This window comes from Lathyrus oleraceus, chromosome 7 (assembly GCF_024323335.1).
Source record: "Lathyrus oleraceus cultivar Zhongwan6 chromosome 7, CAAS_Psat_ZW6_1.0, whole genome shotgun sequence".
In the NCBI taxonomy this organism is placed as follows: Eukaryota; Viridiplantae; Streptophyta; class Magnoliopsida; order Fabales; family Fabaceae; genus Lathyrus; species Lathyrus oleraceus.
In genome coordinates this window covers 514,995,033-515,014,082 of record NC_066585.1, presented here as the reverse complement: position 1 = coordinate 515,014,082, position 19,050 = coordinate 514,995,033, and the positions used below count along the sequence as shown (strand labels likewise).

General features: G+C 30.6%; 1 protein-coding gene across 1 annotated transcript; it reads right to left on the bottom strand.

The window, feature by feature from the left end:
- Positions 1-14,347: 14,347 nt before the first annotated feature.
- Positions 14,348-16,748, bottom strand: LOC127107345 (SPX domain-containing protein 3). The gene is made up of 3 exons (XM_051044636.1): positions 16,478-16,748; positions 15,026-15,191; positions 14,348-14,861 (listed from the first exon to the last, which is right to left on the bottom strand). Exons 1-3 carry the CDS (start codon positions 16,709-16,711, stop codon positions 14,500-14,502), a joined length of 762 nt encoding a protein of 253 aa, XP_050900593.1. The 5' UTR covers positions 16,712-16,748; the 3' UTR covers positions 14,348-14,499.
- Between the last annotated feature and the right edge of the window lie 2,302 nt (positions 16,749-19,050).

Sequence of the window (19,050 nt, the reverse complement as noted above, 5' to 3'; positions counted from 1 at the left end):
ATTCACTGATGATTTCAGTAGATATGGTTATGCATATTTAATGAAACACAAATCAGAGTCCTTTGAAAAGTTCAAGGAATTCAAGAATGAAGTACAAAACCAACTAGGTAAGAATATTAAAACTCTTTGATCAGATCGAAGTGGTGAGTATTTAAGCCTAGAGTTTGATGACCATCTGAAAGAGTGTGGGATTTTATCCCAACTTACTCCTCTTGGAACACCCCAATGGAATGGTATATCTGAGAGAAGAAATCGAACCCTGTTAGACATGGTCCGATCCATGATGAGTCACGCCGATCTTCCAAACTCCTTTTCGGGACATGCACTATTGACAACAACTTACACACTTAACCGTGTTCCATCCAAAAAGGTTGAGAAGACACCATATGAGATATGGAGTGGTAAGAAACCACATATGTCTTACATGAAGATTTGGGGTTGCAAAGTTTATGTGAAACGATAAATTTCAACTAAGCTTGAGCCCAAATCTGACAAATGCTTATTTGTGGGGTATCCTAAAGAAACAAGAGGGTATTACTTCTACAATCCTTCAAAGGGCAAAGTGTTTGTCGCTCGAACTGGAGTTTTCCTAGAAAAGGATTTTTATTCCAAAGGAACCAGTGGGAGGAAAGTAGAGCTTGAAGAAATTCAAGAATCAAAAAGCATTGATACACCTATGGAGGAATTAGAGCAGGAAACATAAGTAGTTGTGGAAGAGCAACCTGCTTAAGTAGAACAAGACCAACGTAGGTCAAGCAGGATACATCACCTACCTGAGAGATATGGATATCTCATAACTGATCAAGGTGATGTATTAATCATGGATCAAGATGAGCTTGTGACCTACCAAGAGGCCATAACTGGTCCCGAGTCTAAGAAGTGGCTAGAAGCCATGAAATCTGAAATGGATTCCATGTACACAAACCAGGTTTGGACCTTGGTAGAGCCTCCTGTAGGAATTAACCCTATAGGATGCAAGTGGGTCTTCAAAAAGAAGACTGACATGGATGGTAAGGTACATACCTATAAGGCAAGACTGGTTGCAAAAGGATATAAACAAATTCATGGGGTTGACTATGATGGAACCTTTTCAACAGTTGCAATGCTTAAATCTGTTCGGATTTTACTTGCTATCGCTGCATATCATGATTATGAAATATGGAAGATGGATGTCAAAACTGCTTTCCTTAATGGGAATCTTCTTGAGGATGTGTACATGACATAACCTGAAGGATTTGACATACCAGAAGAAGCCCAAAAGATATGTAATTTACAAAGATCAATCTATGGATTGAAGCAAGCTTCCAGAAGCTGGAATCTTCATTTTGATGAAACAGTAAAACAATATGGATTCATCAAGAACGAAGATGAGCCTTGTGTCTACAAGAAGGATACTGGGAGCATGATCGTTTTCCTGGTATTATATGTAGATGACATATTACTCATTGGAAACGATGTCCCTACCCTACAACAAGTAAAGTCTTGGTTGGCGAAATGCTTTTCTATGAAGGACCTAGGTGAAACATCCTATATATTAGGAATCAGAATCTATAGAGATAGATCACAAAACCTGCTTGGCCTAAGCCAGAGTACATATATAGACAAAGTGCTGAGACGCTTTAATATGCATGATTCCAAGAAAGGATTCATACCTATGAAACATGGCATGTGTCTATCAAAAACACAATCCCCTTCAACTAAGGAAGAAAGGGATCGCATGAATAAGATTCCATATGCATCTGCAATAGGATCTATCATGTATGCCATGTTATGTACTCGACCAGATGTCTCGTATGCTTTGAGTGCAACGAGTAGGTACCAATATGATCCTGGTGATGCTCATTGGGTAGCTGTCAAGAATATCCTTAAGTATATGAGAAGGACTAAGGACTCATTCTTGGTATATGGAGGTCAGGAAGAGCTGGCTGTAATTGGATACACCGATGCCAGCTTCCAGACAGATAAGGATGACTTTAGATCACAATTTGGTTATGTGTTTTGCTTAAACGGTGGCGCTGTGAGCTGGAAAAGTTCAAAGCAAGATACAGTTGCTGATTCTACAACCGAGGCCGAGTATATTGCTGTCTCAAGTGCAGCAAAGAAAGTTGTTTGGATCAAAAAGTTCATTAGTGAACTTGGTATGGTTCCTAGCATTGTGGATCCCATTGGTCTCTATTGTGATAACAATGGTGCTATCGCACAAGCTAAGGAACCTAGATCTCACCAACGATCCAAACACATACTTAGGCGTTATCACCTCATTCGAGAGATAATAGATAAAGGAGATGTGAAAATATGCAGAGTACCTACACTTGACAATATTGCTGACCCACTGACAAAGCCTCTTGCGCAGCAGAAGCATGATGGCCATACTAGATCTATGGGCATTAGGGGTATGCCTGATTGGCTCTAGTGCTAGTGGGAGATTGTTGGTGTAAGCCCTAGAGGTCAATACTTTTGGTACTTGTATCGAATTATTTATTAATAATAAAAGGCTTTTTCTTTATTATGTTTTTTAATAAAGTCTCTAGAATAGCTAGTCCGTTTAATGTATCAAGTATGACTTAATTATGAGATCACATTAAACATAAGGACATTATTCTTAAAGTATCCGTAGTCGAGTTTTATTATGAAGTGAGATAACATTAAAGCATTAAGACTATTATGTATATAGACTGATGATCACATCTCATGGATCATGGATAAGGAGTTATCAAGTCTTAAACATAGGAATGAATATTAAGAGTAATATTTATACTGGATTGACCCGCTATGAGAATACTATATAGAATGTTATGCAAAGTGTCATAAGTTATTCTCATGGTGATAAAGGTGTATACCACCCTTCGGCCTAAAACCACTATGGATCCTAGATGTAGAGTCGAGTGCCTTATTGTTGATCAAACGTTGTCCGTAACTGGATGACCATAAAGACAGTTGATGGGTACTCCACGAAGCATGCTAAGGGACATGAGTGACCTAGATGGAATTTGTCCATCCTGCGTAACATGATAAATGTCTATGGACCCAATATTGAACTAGACAAGGATGACACGGTCTATGCCTTGTGTTCAATATATACATAAGGGCAAAAGGGTAATTGTACACATAAGTATTATCACCAAAGGATTTGTCAGATCACATGACATTTTCGTGTCTTGGGTAACAGTGATGTGTTGCTAGATACCGCTCACTGTTTATTATGTTAAATACTGATTTAATATAATTGCCAATGTCGCGAAAACCTACAGGGTCACACACAAAGGACGGATTGATGAGAGATAGAGTAACTAAGGAACACCGTAAGGTATGGTGCACTTAAGTGAATTGTAGAACATCGTAAGGTACAGTGTACTTAAGTAGAATACGAAATATGGTAAGGTACCACGCGCTTAAGTGATTTTGGCATATTATAAAATATGGGCCACATACACTTAAGTGAGCTTTTTAGCTTATAGCCCACACAAGTGGTTCTATAAATAGAACCCTTGTGCAGAAGCATTAGTGCAGTTGCATTTTTCATTTCTCTCTTTCTCACACTCAAAGCCTTCACTCGTAGCATCTAGCACTGAGATTGAAGGAATTCGTTCGTGTGGGCTGAGTAGAGGCGTTGTCATCGTTCAACGTTCGTGATCACTCCGTTGATCTGCATCAAAGGTTTCAATCGTCACAAGAGGTAATGATTCTATCACTGATCATGCCCATTCGTAAGGATCACTAAAGGAGAAAATTTTAAATTCCGCTGCGTTTTGGATCGCCATTCTCCTTCAGAGCCTCTTGTCAAAGTTAAAAGTTAAAGTAACATGTTTATTATAAATATCTTTTTAGATGGTGGATATCTTGTTAGAACATGTTTAGTAACTTTTATTTGTATCTATCGGTAGATACATGTAATTGAGAAGTTATAATTAAAAAGATGATAGCAAACCAAGATCTCGACGATTATGGTCAAGGAGACACTAGTGGTTCAAACTTCCTTGTAAAGTTCTTAGGCCAAGTTTCTAAAAATTTGATATATTGTAAGATTGAATGAGATGTCCTAAAAGTGTAGCATAGATCAACGAAAATGTATTGAAGTATTATAACTTTTCTACAATTTTATTTGTTGGTGTGTCTTTTATAATGAAATATTGACCTTTAAATAAAATACTTCAAGGATCATTTTGAGTTTAAATATGTTGTTGAAATCAAATAGGTAAGGAGTACACTAGTAAAAATATGGAAAGCCTATAAATATGTAACAAAATCAGTACTTCTATCCCAACAAAAGCAAGAAAAAGTACTTGTTAATCCTCCTTCAAGTGTGGATCATGTTTAATGGAGTTCTTTTATGCATCACTATAAAGTTCAAAAATGAAGGTATAAGTATTCTTTATAGGATATTATTTTACTAAGTCATTTCTTGTTTATATATATATATAATATATATATATAATATATATATATATATATATATATATATATATAATTATATATATATATATATATATATATATATATATATATATATATATATATATATAATATATATATATATATATATATTATATATATAATATATAATTGTTAATTTAAATTTTATTTATGTTGTTAGGAGTTACAATTAGGAAGGCATGTATGTCAAAGCGAGGTTATTTTATCAATTTTAATAAAGAATGATGGAAATCATGTGAGTGAAAAAGGAAAAGCCATAGTTATAAGTATACTTTTTTTTTTTTTGTTGTTGTCATCATTCTACAAATTTTAAAGATCACTTTCCCAATTTTCTTATTTCATTTGTGAAAGTTATGTGTTATATATGAAACTATTTAAGTATGCAATTTAGATATACATTGAAATAATTTTCAATATTGTGCTAATTGTTTCTAGGTCACTCACTTAAGACAAAGTTACTATGTAATAGTGTGTTGTTTGTTAAATGAAAATATGCATTTTTTTTACATAATCATTATGTGGTTTGTTAACATAATCCTTGTGATGTTTGTTAAATGAAAGTTTGGTGAAAATAATCATCTTAGGTTTGATAAAAGTAACTAGGATTAATCTCTGCTTATGAGAATATATTAAGGTAGATGAGATATAATTCTAATGAATATGAAATATAATTAAGTGCTTTTTTTCGATGAAATACAAAACTAATAAATCTATCATATAAGAAAATATAATGTTCAGGAAAAGTCAAAAACACTCTTTACTCTTTCTTTGACACCTCACCATTTTAAGAGTATTTTATGTTTAAAGTAACCAAATTCTAACTAAATGTACCTTTCAATTTCATTGCAACCAAGTATTCTCTTTTTGGGCCCATTTTCAAATGACCAATTGTTCTCGATGCAAACTCATCCAAAATTTTTTGTCAAAAAAAACATTAAACCGGTTTTTCTATTTTTTTCCCTTTCATTTTGTCTGCATGTGCCTTTCATATTGGTCTCTCACTTTTGACATTACCTCTAACGTTGCAAACAACTAAATGTATAATTCTGTATCTTCTTGCAAAGACCTCACTTTTACTAAATCCGAAAGAAAGAAAATTCAAATTCTTGCATCCTACCAATGACAAATCTCTTTGCTCACATCTTCTCCTTTGCCTCCTTTTTCTCTCTACCATTTTTTGTTTCCCTCACCAACCACAAATTATCTCTCTTCACATATATTACTTTGCCTTCGTTTCATCTGCCTCGGCATTCTTTGTTCTTTAACTAAGTTTGAGCTTTTTTGTTCTTCCCACTACTTCCTTCTTTATCATCCATATGTAGTTCTTCATGGCCCGACCCTTCGAGCTTATCAAGGACATCAATGACAGTAAAGAGCTACGGATAATCGTTGTCAAAGTACACCATAAATGGAAGGTTTCATCCACTGCAAATGATCATTTTGAACTTATAGTCATAGAAAAAGAAGTCAATTTCATTATCGATTTTTGTTTCGTGTTCATGTTTTACTTTTATTGCAGATTTATTACTACGTTTATTCCGATTCATATTTTGATGTTTCTATCGTTGTTTTAGTTTATGAAGCATTTCTAGTTTTAGTTGTTTGTTTGTTGGTTTCTTCCGTGACAAATAGTTTTTATGCGTTGTCTATTTGGGTTATGGTTTTTATTGGATATGAAATGTTCAGATCAAAAAGGGTTGCACAAGTATAACAAATATATTATATGCATTGTTTTTGTTGAGTTATGGGATTCAAATCTATTTAGATTTCTGATTTTTGAAAAAAACTTTATATAATTTATGTTATATTTTTAGTGAACTAACTGTGTACATCTATTTTTTTTCAAAAACTTCTGTTTGTAGTTGTTTATATCATTTTTTGCTATTATTCGTTGTGTTTTGTGGATTATCTTCTTATTAGTACCTTAATAAGGATGTTATGGTTTCATTTGGTGTTTATGGTATGATATTTTATTATCATACAATATATAGTATTTTATGACATGTTACTTTCCCAAGATCATGATATCCATGTAATTGTTCCAACAATGTTTAGATAAACATTTGATCCGGCTCTCACTATAAATAAGACTTGCATCATTTCCAACTTTCATGTTCAAAAGAATGATTTGATGTTCAACGCTTCCAACCACAAGTTTCTATTGAAATTCACCAATGGAACAACTGTAGGAGATTATAACAAGCATTCAATCCCTGATAAGGTTATTAAATTCACCTCTTTTGCTGATATCATTTTTGGGAAGTGGCAGAAAAATCTACTCATAGGTATACCTTTTAATTTTAGAATGTTTCATATTCATTTTTATGTTTTTATGGATTCAATTCATATTGTTTTATGCATACAGATGTGATTGGTATGGTAGACGAAGTTGGATACTCTCAACCTCAATCTGGAAGAGAGAAACCACGGGTTAACTTAAACTTGAAAGATTTGGGGTATGAACTTATACTACCATAATTTGTAATGGTTTTTATTACCTTCATATGTTTCATATAATTTGTTTTTCCCTTTGTTTAACAACATGTAGTAACAACACAATCTATTGTACCCTATGGGAGGATTACGCCTTGGAATTCTTTGCTTACAAACAAAAATAAATGGATCTCTCTATGTCAGCTATTATTGTACTCCAGTACGCAAAGGTTAAGGAAGAAGGTTGTTACTTATTTATGTGCTTAACCTATTTTTTTTTATGCTTTTATGGTGTTGCCATACATATGCTTAACAATTTGTGTCTCTTTCATCTCCATGTTTGTAAGAAAATATCATTTTGTTGTGACAAACACTTATAATGTTACCAAGATGCATATCAACGAGGATTTGCCTCTCATCATGGATTTTCGATCAAGGTATCATATCTACAATATAATTATGCTGACATCATAATAATTGCACATTTTTTTTTGGATTATGACATGCTAATATTTTCGAATTTCAGGTTGTCTAAGGACTCTATGAATGGGAGTACATGACAAGTTAAGAGCACACAATCCCATGTTTGATCACAAAACTCTTTAGAATCTCGGCTCACTCCTTATGAAAAAATTATTTCCAAAGCTATCAAGCTTTCGCTGATTCGCATAATCAAATTACCTGACATATGTCTAATTGCATTTATCTTAACTTTTATTTGTGTTTGTTAGGTTGAATGTTAAATCAATTCTTCAGATTACTTTCTACATTACATTTGCAACTGACAAACTAATAGCTTCCTAATTCAGTTGGTGTTACAAAGTTTGCCACAATGTCCTAAGGTTGTCAATGGAGTAAGTCCAACCTTTTTTTTGTGTTGATAGGAATCAGACAAAAACTGAAATTTGGAGGTTTCCTATTTCTTTAATTATCGATTTTGTATTTTGAAAATTTTATGTATGTTTCATTACCATTTATTTGATTTGAAGGTTTAAAATTGAGATTGAGGTGGTTCAACATGGTAGTCATGAAATGTTTATTTTCTGGGACCGCAAAGCTTCAGAACATTTAGGAGTGGCCGCTTCTCAACTACGCAGCATAGTGATTGAGGTAACGAATTTTGATCAAACTTCTTAAGTGATTTTCCTTCAACTTTTTTTTTACTCTTTTGCTCTATTAAATTGAATGAAATGTAAATAAACATTACATATCAAAATTGCTATGTAGTAAAATTTGTTGTGGGTGATTTTAACTTTTTTGACCGGAGTGACAAATCCGCTTGAATTTCCTCTCAAATTAGAATCTATGTTGGAACTGAAAATGACGTTTAAAGTGAATTGGCAACCACACTAGTGTAGTTTTGTACAACAAAATATGAACATGACCGATAGTCCGTAACAAGATGCTAACATGATAAATAGTCCATCTTTTGATGACACATTTGACCCTTCCTTAATTCCAAACAAACTTCAACTACAACAAAAAGAAAAGAAGAGCCTCTACTTGTCAAAGTTAAAAGTTAAATAACATGTTTAGCATAAATATCTTCTTAGATGGTGGATATCTTATTAGGACATGTTTATTAACATTTATTTGTATCTATTGGTAGATACATGTTTGGAGAAGTTAACTAAAAAGATGATAGCAAATCAAGTTTGGCATTTGAAAAATATTTTTTAAAAAAAGTTATTGTAGATCTCGACGACTATGGTCAAGGAGACACTAGTGGTTCAAACTTACTTGTAAGGTTCTCAGGCCAAATTGCTAAAAATTTGGTCCATTGACATATATCAGTTGTAAGATGGGATGAGGTATCCTAAAAGTGTAGCATAGATCAACGAAAATGTATTAAGGTAAGTATTATAACTTTTCTACAATTGTTTTGTTGGTGTGTCTTTTATAATGAATAATTTACCTTTAAAATACTTCAAGAATCATTTTGAGTTTAAATATTGAAATCAAATAGGTAAGGAGAACACTAGTAAAAATATGGAAAGCCAATAAATATGTTACAAAATCAGTACTTCTATCCCAACAAAAGCAAGAAAAGATACTTGTTAATCCTTCTTCAAGTGTGGATCATGTTTAATGGAGTTCTTTTATGAATCACTATAAATTCCAAAAATGAAGGTATAAGTATTCTATATAGGATATTATTTTACTATGTCATTTTCTTGTTTATATATATATATATATATATATATATATATATATATATATATATATATATATATATTATATATATATATATATATATATATATATATATATATATATAATATATATATATATATATATATATATAATATATATATATATATATATATATATTGTATTTTTTAAATCTGATGTATGTTTCATTATCATTTATTTGATTTGAATGTTTAAATTTGAGATTGAGGTGGTTCAAGATGGTAGTCATGGAACGTTTATTTTCTAGGACCGCGAAGCTTCAGAACATTTAGAAGTGTCTGCTTCTCAACTACACAACACAATGATTAAGGTAACGAATTTTGATCAAGCTTCTTAAGTGATTTTCCTTCAACTTTTTTCATACTTTGATCTTTTAAATTGAATGAAATATAAATAAATATTTCATATCAAATTTGTTATGTACTCAATTTTGTTGTGGGTGATTTTATCTTCTTAGGCCAGAGTGACAGATCCACTTGAGTTTCCTCTTGAATTGGACTCTATGTTGGGACTGAAAGTGGCTTTGAAGTGAAGTGGCAACCGCAATGGGCCAGTTGTTCTGCTGTCGCATTCCTCCGAGATGAAAAACTAATCAAGGAACTCGAAGACCCCTGCGATGTTGTCCCGAATTTTGTTTCAGTTGTGTATTTTTTATTTTTAACATACAACTCAAATTGATTTATACTTTTTCCTTAAATCATCCATATCCAAAATTCGTTCTCACACCGCAAGTAATTGAGATATAACACACTCAAACTGTAAATCATTAAACTTACTATGTATTATGGTTTTTGTATATCTTCCTATGTAGATTGATTATATAATGTCTTATATAGATAAAAGAGAGTGTTGATAAGGCAAATGTTGTTGAAGAATGGAATGTAGTGACAATAAATTTTTTAATTTATCCACCAAATATAATGTGATGTACATACCTCACTTGCTATGTTGTCTCTTATTTTATCTGTATTTGTGACAGGACCTTGAAGCGAGTTCTAAGCATAATCCTGAACCATTGAACCCGACCACAAGTGTGAAAAGGCTTGCCATTAAAGGTGACATCCATGTCTGCATAGTACCATTGTTGTCTCCTTTGCTCCATTTTCGTGTTCTGTAATACAACCTTTATATTATAAAAACATTTATTTCCTTTAGCCTACAGAGCTTAAACTAATATAGTACATTTAAATTGTTAGACTTTTTTCTAAAGCAACATATCATTGTCACTATCTTGTGGTTTTGTAATTCTTTTGTATTATTTTTTACTGCTACCAGAATTACACATTGATATGCACTCTTGCTACTCATTTTATCCTACTTCAGTTCCATTGTCTACTGCCTAACACATATATGTATACCTTCAACAATGGAAATCAACTAAAAAAAACATGACTTCAACTTTTGTGTTGAGGTTAGTCATTTATTTTATGCTCAGTTCCTAACTGTTTCAATTATACTGCTTATCACACCTTCATTATTCATATACATTACAAGCTTTCATACAAGAAATTCAATTTATCATCTATCATTCCAATACTACTACTTTTACTAACTCAAAACATTTTAGCAACTTTTTAATGTTGCTTATATGAAATCTTAGATTGTTTATTGCAAAGGTGGTAAAGTGGTGCTACCAATGATTAAATAACCACAACATCTATTGCAACAACTCATGTTTGATAACACTTGTGTCTTAGTAGAAATTTCCAAATTAACATTAGAACATACAATGCCATATTCTCCTTCTCTTCTCCTAGGATGAAGTTTGACATATATAAGGCTAGAGGAGGAGGTCCACCTACACTGCGACTGCACGGTCAAGTTTGTCACTGAATAGTTTGTCACTGAACCCAATATCAAAAAGCTCGGATATGCATAGTATTGACATTATCAATGTCATTATTCGACACAGATATTGAATCTACGTTATAAGTCTCCGATACGACAGATAAAAAGGAGGTGTCTGCATGGTTAGCACTCTCACGCCCAAGTCAGTTTAAGGTTCAAGATAATCATAATGAAAATGGAGATTGGATATTTTGTACCTGAAAACCCTTTGTGAAGATATTTATACCTTTGGTTCAATGGAGCGGATTGGATAAGTGGGTCTATTGCTATTAGGCCTCTGGCCGGCATAGAACACATGGATTAATTTACTTAGTGTTACTTGTCCTTCTTCTTCTTCTCTTTCTCAAAATGATATGTGTTATACGCATTGTTTCTTTTTTAACCTCCTTTTATATAATATCAAAGAGGAAGAACTATACTCTCTAGTGGAGTAGAGTATACTCTCTTTATTTGTGACAGGGGGTTGTCCACTTATCCTATATTTCTATCTATCTTTTTATAATTTTAACACATCACTAAGAGATTTGTTGTCGCCATCAAAAAGAGGAAGAATGTGAATCTATGTGCTGTGAAGGTATAATTGTCGTCTGGTTTTGATGATAACAACTTTCAAGCGGTTTAAAAGTTGACAACTCCATAACTCAAATGACTTTTGGTGTTGATAAATCTTTCAATAGTTCTTAGTGACAAGTATCAAAAGGAAATTTGATTACAACTATCAAACGGTTACGGATGATGGTATCCATACAAGATGATTGAAGTTCCAATTGAAATGCTAGACAATATTAAATCAAGTTAAGTAACTTGAAGTCTTAAAGTTTTGAAAGTGAGAATGTGTGAAAACTCTCTTGGTCTTGCGCTTAGCGCTTTAGATTGATCTTTTTTTTTGTAAAAGGGGACAAGAGTAAGTCTTAAGGTACTAAGGAAATCACGCAAACACACAAAATGTTTTTCAAACCTCTTCTAATTTTAGTAAACTTCTTAAAACTAATTCACCCAAGTGTGAAATCAATTAATCAGTGTTTATAATCAATTAGAAAAACTAATTCACTACCTAATCAATTAAGAATTTGATTTTGAAGGTTGAATACGACTCTGATTCAATGTCACGAGGATGCTACGAGTTGGAGATTTAAATATGGATATGAAATCATATAAATCCTAGCAATTGGAAGTAGATTTTGACAGGCGATACCAATGTTCTGTTGCGGAACCATAAATGGAGAGGATTGTGGAAACCACGATTGAGTGAAGCTTGCTGAACAATACAGTGGTGCAGCATCGGGGATTGAAGTTTACGAGCATGATGTATCTTGTACCATATACGTTAATCTTGAATCAATGTCATTATTCGATGCAGATCTTTAATCTACATTATAAGTCTCCGATACAACAGATAAAAAAGGGGTGCCTATATGGTTAGCACTACAACGTCCAAGTCAGTTTAAGGTTCAAGATAATCATAGTGAAAATGGAGATTAGATATTTTGTACCTAAAAATCATTTGTGAAGGTATTTATACCTTGGGCTCAATGAAGGAGATTGGATAAGTGGGCTTATTGCTATTGGGCCTCTAGCCTATACATAACACATGGATTAATCTACTTAGTGTTACTTCTCCTTCTTCATCTTCTCTTTCTCAAAATGATATATGTGATATATGTATTGTTTCTTTTTTAAACTCCTTTTATATAATATCAAAAAGGAAGAATTATACCCTCTAGTGGAGTAGAGTATACTCTCTTTATTTATGAAGGAGAGTTAACCGCTCCTCCAATCTTTCTATTTATCTTTTTCTAATTTTAACACATCACTAAGAGATTTGTTGTCGCCATCAAAAAGAGGAAGAATGTGAATCTATGTGCTTTGAAGGTATAATTGTCGCCTGGTTTTGATGATGACAACTTTCAAGCGGTTTAAAAGTTGACAAGTCCATAAGTCAAACGACTTTTGGTGTTGATAAATCTTTCAATAGTTCTTGGTGACAAGTATCAAAAGGAAATTTGATTACAACTATAAAATAGTTCCTAATGATGGCATCCATACAAGATATCTTAAGCCTCATGAGTCAAATGATCCAAGTTACAATTGAAATGCTATACAATGTTAAATCAAGTTGAGGAACTTAAAGTAATAAAGTTGTGAAAGAGAGAAAGGGTGAAAACTCTTTTGGTCATGCATTTAGCGCTTTAGGTTGATCTTTTTTCGTAAAAGGGAACAAGAGTAAGTCTTGAGTTACTAAGAAAATTACACAAACACACAAAATGCTTTTCAAACCTCTTCTAATTTTAGTAAACCTCTTAAAACCAATTCATGCAAGTGTGGAATCGATTAAGAAGTGTTTATAATCAATTAGAAAAGTTAACTCAGTACCTAATCAATTAAGACTTTGGTTAAATCGATTAAAGAAAATTGATATGCCTTTTAATCGATTAAAATATATAGCTATTTTAGGATTTCATTTTCTGAATTAGGATTATCCTTTTTTAGGTAGCTTAATCGATTAAAAGCATGTTTTAATCTATTAACTCTTTAATTTTTCCCAGGATTGTGTCCTTTTTGAGATATTTTCCTATATAAAGAAAGTTTCTCCTCATTTAACTTCACATCAGATTTCGAAATGAGAAACCTCTCTACTATTTTCTACTCTATTTTTTTCTAAATTATTTTTCACTAGAGTTGCCTTAGTGTCGAAAGAGTGAAAATTTCTTTAGAGAGTTGTGTTGCACTTGTGAGATGCTTAATTTGTTTTATTCAGGAATGGGAATCTCTTGTGAAATATCTTTCTAAAGGATTTGAAGGTTGCAAGATAAATCTGGAAAAAAAACTTAGGTGAAGGTTCTTGAGTTAAGTCGGTATAAAAGCTCTATTTACTCTTAGAAGACTTTTGAATTAAGTCTATATAAACAGTTTATTTGTTGTTAGAATGTTTGTGGATTGATCATGTATAAAAGCTCTAAATATCATTGAAGGTTTGTGGATTGATATGTATAAAAGCTCTAAATATCGTTGAAGGTTGTTTGAACTGATTGTGTAAAAGTTCAAGATTGATTTTAATAAAAAATTTAAAAAGAAATTAATCTCTAGAGTAATCTCTGTCCATTTTCTCTTTATTTTCTATTGTTTATTTTGTTTCCTCTGCTGCTAACCTACCTCTTTTCTTCTTCTTTCTATCTTTCCACTATTACCTATCAATGATGTTTAACTAACCATCAATACACATTTAATTGCTAAGTAACATGTTGCTAAACTACTCATTGAATTGTGATTATTAGCAGATACATCTATAAAAACAAAATGATACTTAATTTGATACTATAGCTCATTAAACCAAAAATAATGTAATTACCAAAGATAATTAATGACTAAACATTTATCCTAGAAATGGCTTTGTTTTCATCTCAAGTAACAAGTAATTTAACAAGTTTCTTAATCAAAATGGAAAATGTAAGTTAACATCAATTAACTAACTTATATATCCTCCAAAATGTGTTACACCCCATTATAAATATCTAACTTAAAATCAAATTGATGTACCTATATAAATATAATCATCTAACTACCATCATAATTCATAATCAATTTGAATTACTAAACAATTGGAACAGCAGCATTAAGCTGTATTGATTGAATAAGATCAGAATCTGGCAAATTGAGAGGAGGCAAAGAAAAAGCACTTTGTGTTGAACTTCCTTTTCTCATTTCTTGCATTGTAAGTAAAGCTGCAACAGTGTTTCTGAAAATGCCTTCACCAGCTACTACAATTTCTTCTCTTGCTCTTTCACCTTCTTCTTCGACCGGAAACACTTCGTCGATTATACTTTCACATTCTTTCACGAGTTTCGAAATTAAATCGGTCGTGAAAAAGGGTTGCTCCAATACTTTTTGAATGAATGGTAAACGAAGTAAACCTCCTGTTCTCTTATCGTACTTTTTCAAAATTTTAGCCAACCCTAAAAAAAATATATTCTTCGATTATTGTTTTATAATCATTATTAATATATCTGATTTATATATATAAATCAGATACATAAATTAATCAATAAAATTTATTTTAAAAAAATTGTTTATATTATTAACGAGAACAAATATTTGATTATGATTGAGTTTTTTTTACCTGTATAATTAATGTTGCTATAGTTTACTAAGAGAACCATTTCACCATGAAAATCAACAATAGCTTTTCTTATTTTTTCCATTTCCTCTTTATAATCTTCTTCTGAAGCTTGACTACCATTCGGTCCCCATAAATCAACTACTCTCTTGATTCTCTGTTGTACTTCCTGCATTCAAAATCCAATTGTAAAATTATGATCATATTCAACATTCATTTATATATATATATATATATATAATATATATATATATAATATATATATATATATTATATATATATATATATATATATTATATATATATATATATATATATATTATATATATATATATATATATATTCACTCTTATGAAGATTCTCCATGAACGTATATGATAATTTCACTTTTCCTAATAAGAATTTAGTTAATTAACAATTATTTTAATTTTCTAATCCACTAAATTAAATAAAGGTAGTATACATAATATATGTTATTACTTAGTATTTTATGCTAATCGGTTAAAGTGATAATTTATTTTTATAACAGTGTTTGTTTTAAATCTAAGAATTACATTTCAGAAACAAATAATAAGGAATCAATGATAAGTGTTACTAGTATTAGGTATGAAAGTTTCTAAGAATGAATTGTTTTTTAATAATATTTATATAATTTTTTTAACATGAAAAGGTGGGAATATTTATTTTTATGAAATTTTTAAATATATATATATATATATATATATATAACTTTTCAAAAAATATCAAAATATTTATTAACATATTTATTAAAAAAAATACTCAAAAAATTAAAATTTTAAATTTTAGTTTCCTAATAATTTATTTTTAAAAATTATTTATGAATCCTTCAAACAAGCAAATCTTTGATAAAATTAAAGTGATCATTTGTTGAGTTTATAGAAGATTCTAAAATGTAAAGAATCCACTTTTAATTCTTAAACAATATTTTTTAGTAACTTTTCTGTGTTCATGCTACAATCACAATTTCCAACAGAGGCAGGTAGGTATACTATATAATTACCATTATTTACAAAACTTCAATCATTTATTCTTATAAGTAATATTCCAACGAATATTCCTCAGGCATAAACAATCAATTGCCATTCACAAAACTCACCCACTCAATCACACAAAATAAATAGGAAATAATTTACATTTTCTTTCTTTTTGTTAAATGGAGTAACAAAGACAAGCATTTTCACCTAAACAATAATTTGATTATTTCTCATAAAATTGAAGAGAAAATTGCTATAGTTGTAAAAGATGGTGTGACATAAGAATATGAAATTCCAACATGAAAACTTAAAGTAATAGCTTCTTATAAAAGTGACTTATGTTGTTGTCTACTCGACACGTAACAGATTCCTAGTATTAATGTCTTATTCAACAATCCAAGCAGTTTTATCTTAATATATATTTTATAAAATAATAAAAGAAATATTAGTATTGTATTTACCTTGTGTCGAATAATGAAATCCTCTTCTTGTTCCATGAAGAATCCATTGAATTTATCAATCTCATTGTTCAACAAATACATAAACTCAGCTTCACATTTTCCATTTAGCAACGACGTTGGTGCCGTAGATAAAAGTCGCAAAAGTTTCTTCAATTCTTTATAGGACAAAAACTTGTCTCTCCATTCGGGCAAAGTGTCTTGAACTTGTTGCTTCAGTCTCTTCCCAAATTTCATAATGTAGTGATTTATGAAGATATGAAGAAAAAAAGGGTGTTAGAAGGGTTTATATTAGGAAAAAGTTTGATAGAATATTAAGAAGCATATGCTTAGCGTGTGATCATGAAGTGGCGGTTTAGAAAATAAAAGAAAAATAAAAATGGAGGATAGGAATTGTTTGGAAGCATATTCTGTTAATGTAATGTTACAATGGTCATAGTTTGGACCAAGACTTTGAAAATTTTGTTTCTCCACTTTTGTAGGTGGGTTGAGTTTTTAGTAACCAAGGGAACAATGGAATGTGAGGCTTGTAAATTGGGCCCTACTAATTCTTTTTTCTTTCAACAACTTTATTTATTAAATATCTTTAGATGATTAATCCAAATCAAATCACATATATAAAAAAAAATTAGTTTAATATATTATTTGTTGGTTTTAATTTTTTTTAGTAATTTTTTTAGTTTAATTTAATTTTTTTTACTATTTTATGTTTCTACTTTTAAATATAATTGAAAATATTGATTTTAATATATTATATATTATATTTTAATCAATACAATTAATTTATAGTGTTTTATAAGAAATTAATTGTAATTTTGATATAAAAAATATATATTCGAATGTATTTGCATTAAAGTGGATCTTGATAAAATTAGTAATCACACATCCAAACTAATTGAATTATGTGTAATTTTTTTCTTTAAATTAAACAATTTTTTATTTTAAATATCAAAATTATATAAAAAAAACAAGACTCTAAAGGATTTGTTTGCGAGTTACTTTTTAAAGTGAAAGATTTAGAGAATTAACGTATATCTTTTTATACATATTTGAATTTTTGATTTTTTTTTAAAACAATACTAATATCTAATAAATTTTAAAAACAATACTGATATCTAATACATGTCAAAATACTATTATCATATTATTTTTTCTTAACTATATCAAATATAAATGTAAACTCTCTAAAAAATTTCCTTTCATAATTTTTTAAAAATCAACTTAGAAACCGATCCTAAATTTTGTAGAGAAGTTCTATTATTTTATATCTTTAAAGGAAATAATGGGATTATATTATATTACTTATTTTATTATTATTATATTTATTACAAATTATAGAATAAAAATATTTGAAAATTTAAAAGATAGTATAATTATTCCATAAAAATTTCAAGAATGATATATATTTACGGAGTGTGGTAAAATTGTTAGTAATTAAAGTGATATACAAAAAATTCATAAAAGAAACATAAACTATGCGTAAAAAAAGGAAAAAGATATCCATGTCGTGATTGATAAGAGATCGTGTTGTCTGTTTTCTAGAATGAAAAAGGTGCCATGTGAGATGTGAAAGGATAGCATGATTCCATGGAATCTAGTTGGAATCGTCAAAGAAAATGGAAAATGTCCTACATTCATGAGCAATAAAGAAATAATAATATCTAGACTTTGTCAATTCTGGAAAAATCAAAATGAGAATATGTATATTTTTAGCTAGGAAAGAAAAAGGCATTTGAAAAAAAGTTTATATTCTTGTAGGGGGCATGGCATGGGCATGGCCATGGCCAATGTGTGATGCATGCCTCTAGATTATCTTGATATTACCTAACCTTTTTGTATTGTGGTAGCATTTACATTGTATTTGTGCTTCAGTTACATTGTATTTGTGCTTAATAGAATGTGGCTTTTTAGGTGTTTCTCTAGTATAAGAACTACCCCATCTATCTCTCTCTCTAATCTTATTTTATCTAGTCTTATCGCATATCTAGTGCAACATCATTATCTCAGATACACTTACTTTATTCTCAAATTGATTCTTAACTGCCTAATATTTTATCTCGTACAACATTGCAGGTATTACCGCAATCCACAAAATTTTCCCTTTAGCTTTAATGGTGCATTTGCATCACATAAAACACCTAAATCTACTTTCCATTTCAGCCATCAATATTAAATGCAATGGCCTACATCCCCTTATATTTCTCCATCATTTTGTATTATAGACCCAAGATATTTAAAACGTGTGACTTGAAGGATGGTATATCCCCTAACTTTCACCTATATATTAGAAATGATTCTTCTTTTGTTGAACTTACATTCCATATACCTTGTCTTACTTTTGTTTAACTGAAAACCATGTATTTTTAAAGTTCTTCTCCAAGTTTCAGACCTCTCATTTAAATCCTCCTTCGACTCTCTAAATAGGACTATATCATCTACAAAAAACATCCATCTGGGTGTTATCTCTTGGATGTGTTCATAAGTACATCTAAGATTAAAGTAAAAAGGTAAGGGCTTAAGATTTAACCTTGATGTGAACCTATTGTAATAGGGAAATCGTCTGCCTCTCCACTTTG

What these genes read in the sequence shown, in the direction of transcription:
- LOC127107345 (XM_051044636.1), bottom strand. Translation starts at nt 16,711, where the DNA reads ATGAAATTTGGGAAGAGACTGAAGCAACAAGTTCAAGACACTTTGCCC. An exon ending in ATTTCATTATTCGACACAAG is followed by an intron (nt 15,192 to 16,477) that starts GTAAATACAATA and finishes TTTTGAATGCAG; the next exon opens with GAAGTACAACAGAGAATCAA. An exon ending in TAGCAACATTAATTATACAG is followed by an intron (nt 14,862 to 15,025) that starts GTAAAAAAAACT and finishes TATTTTTTTTAG; the next exon opens with GGTTGGCTAAAATTTTGAAA.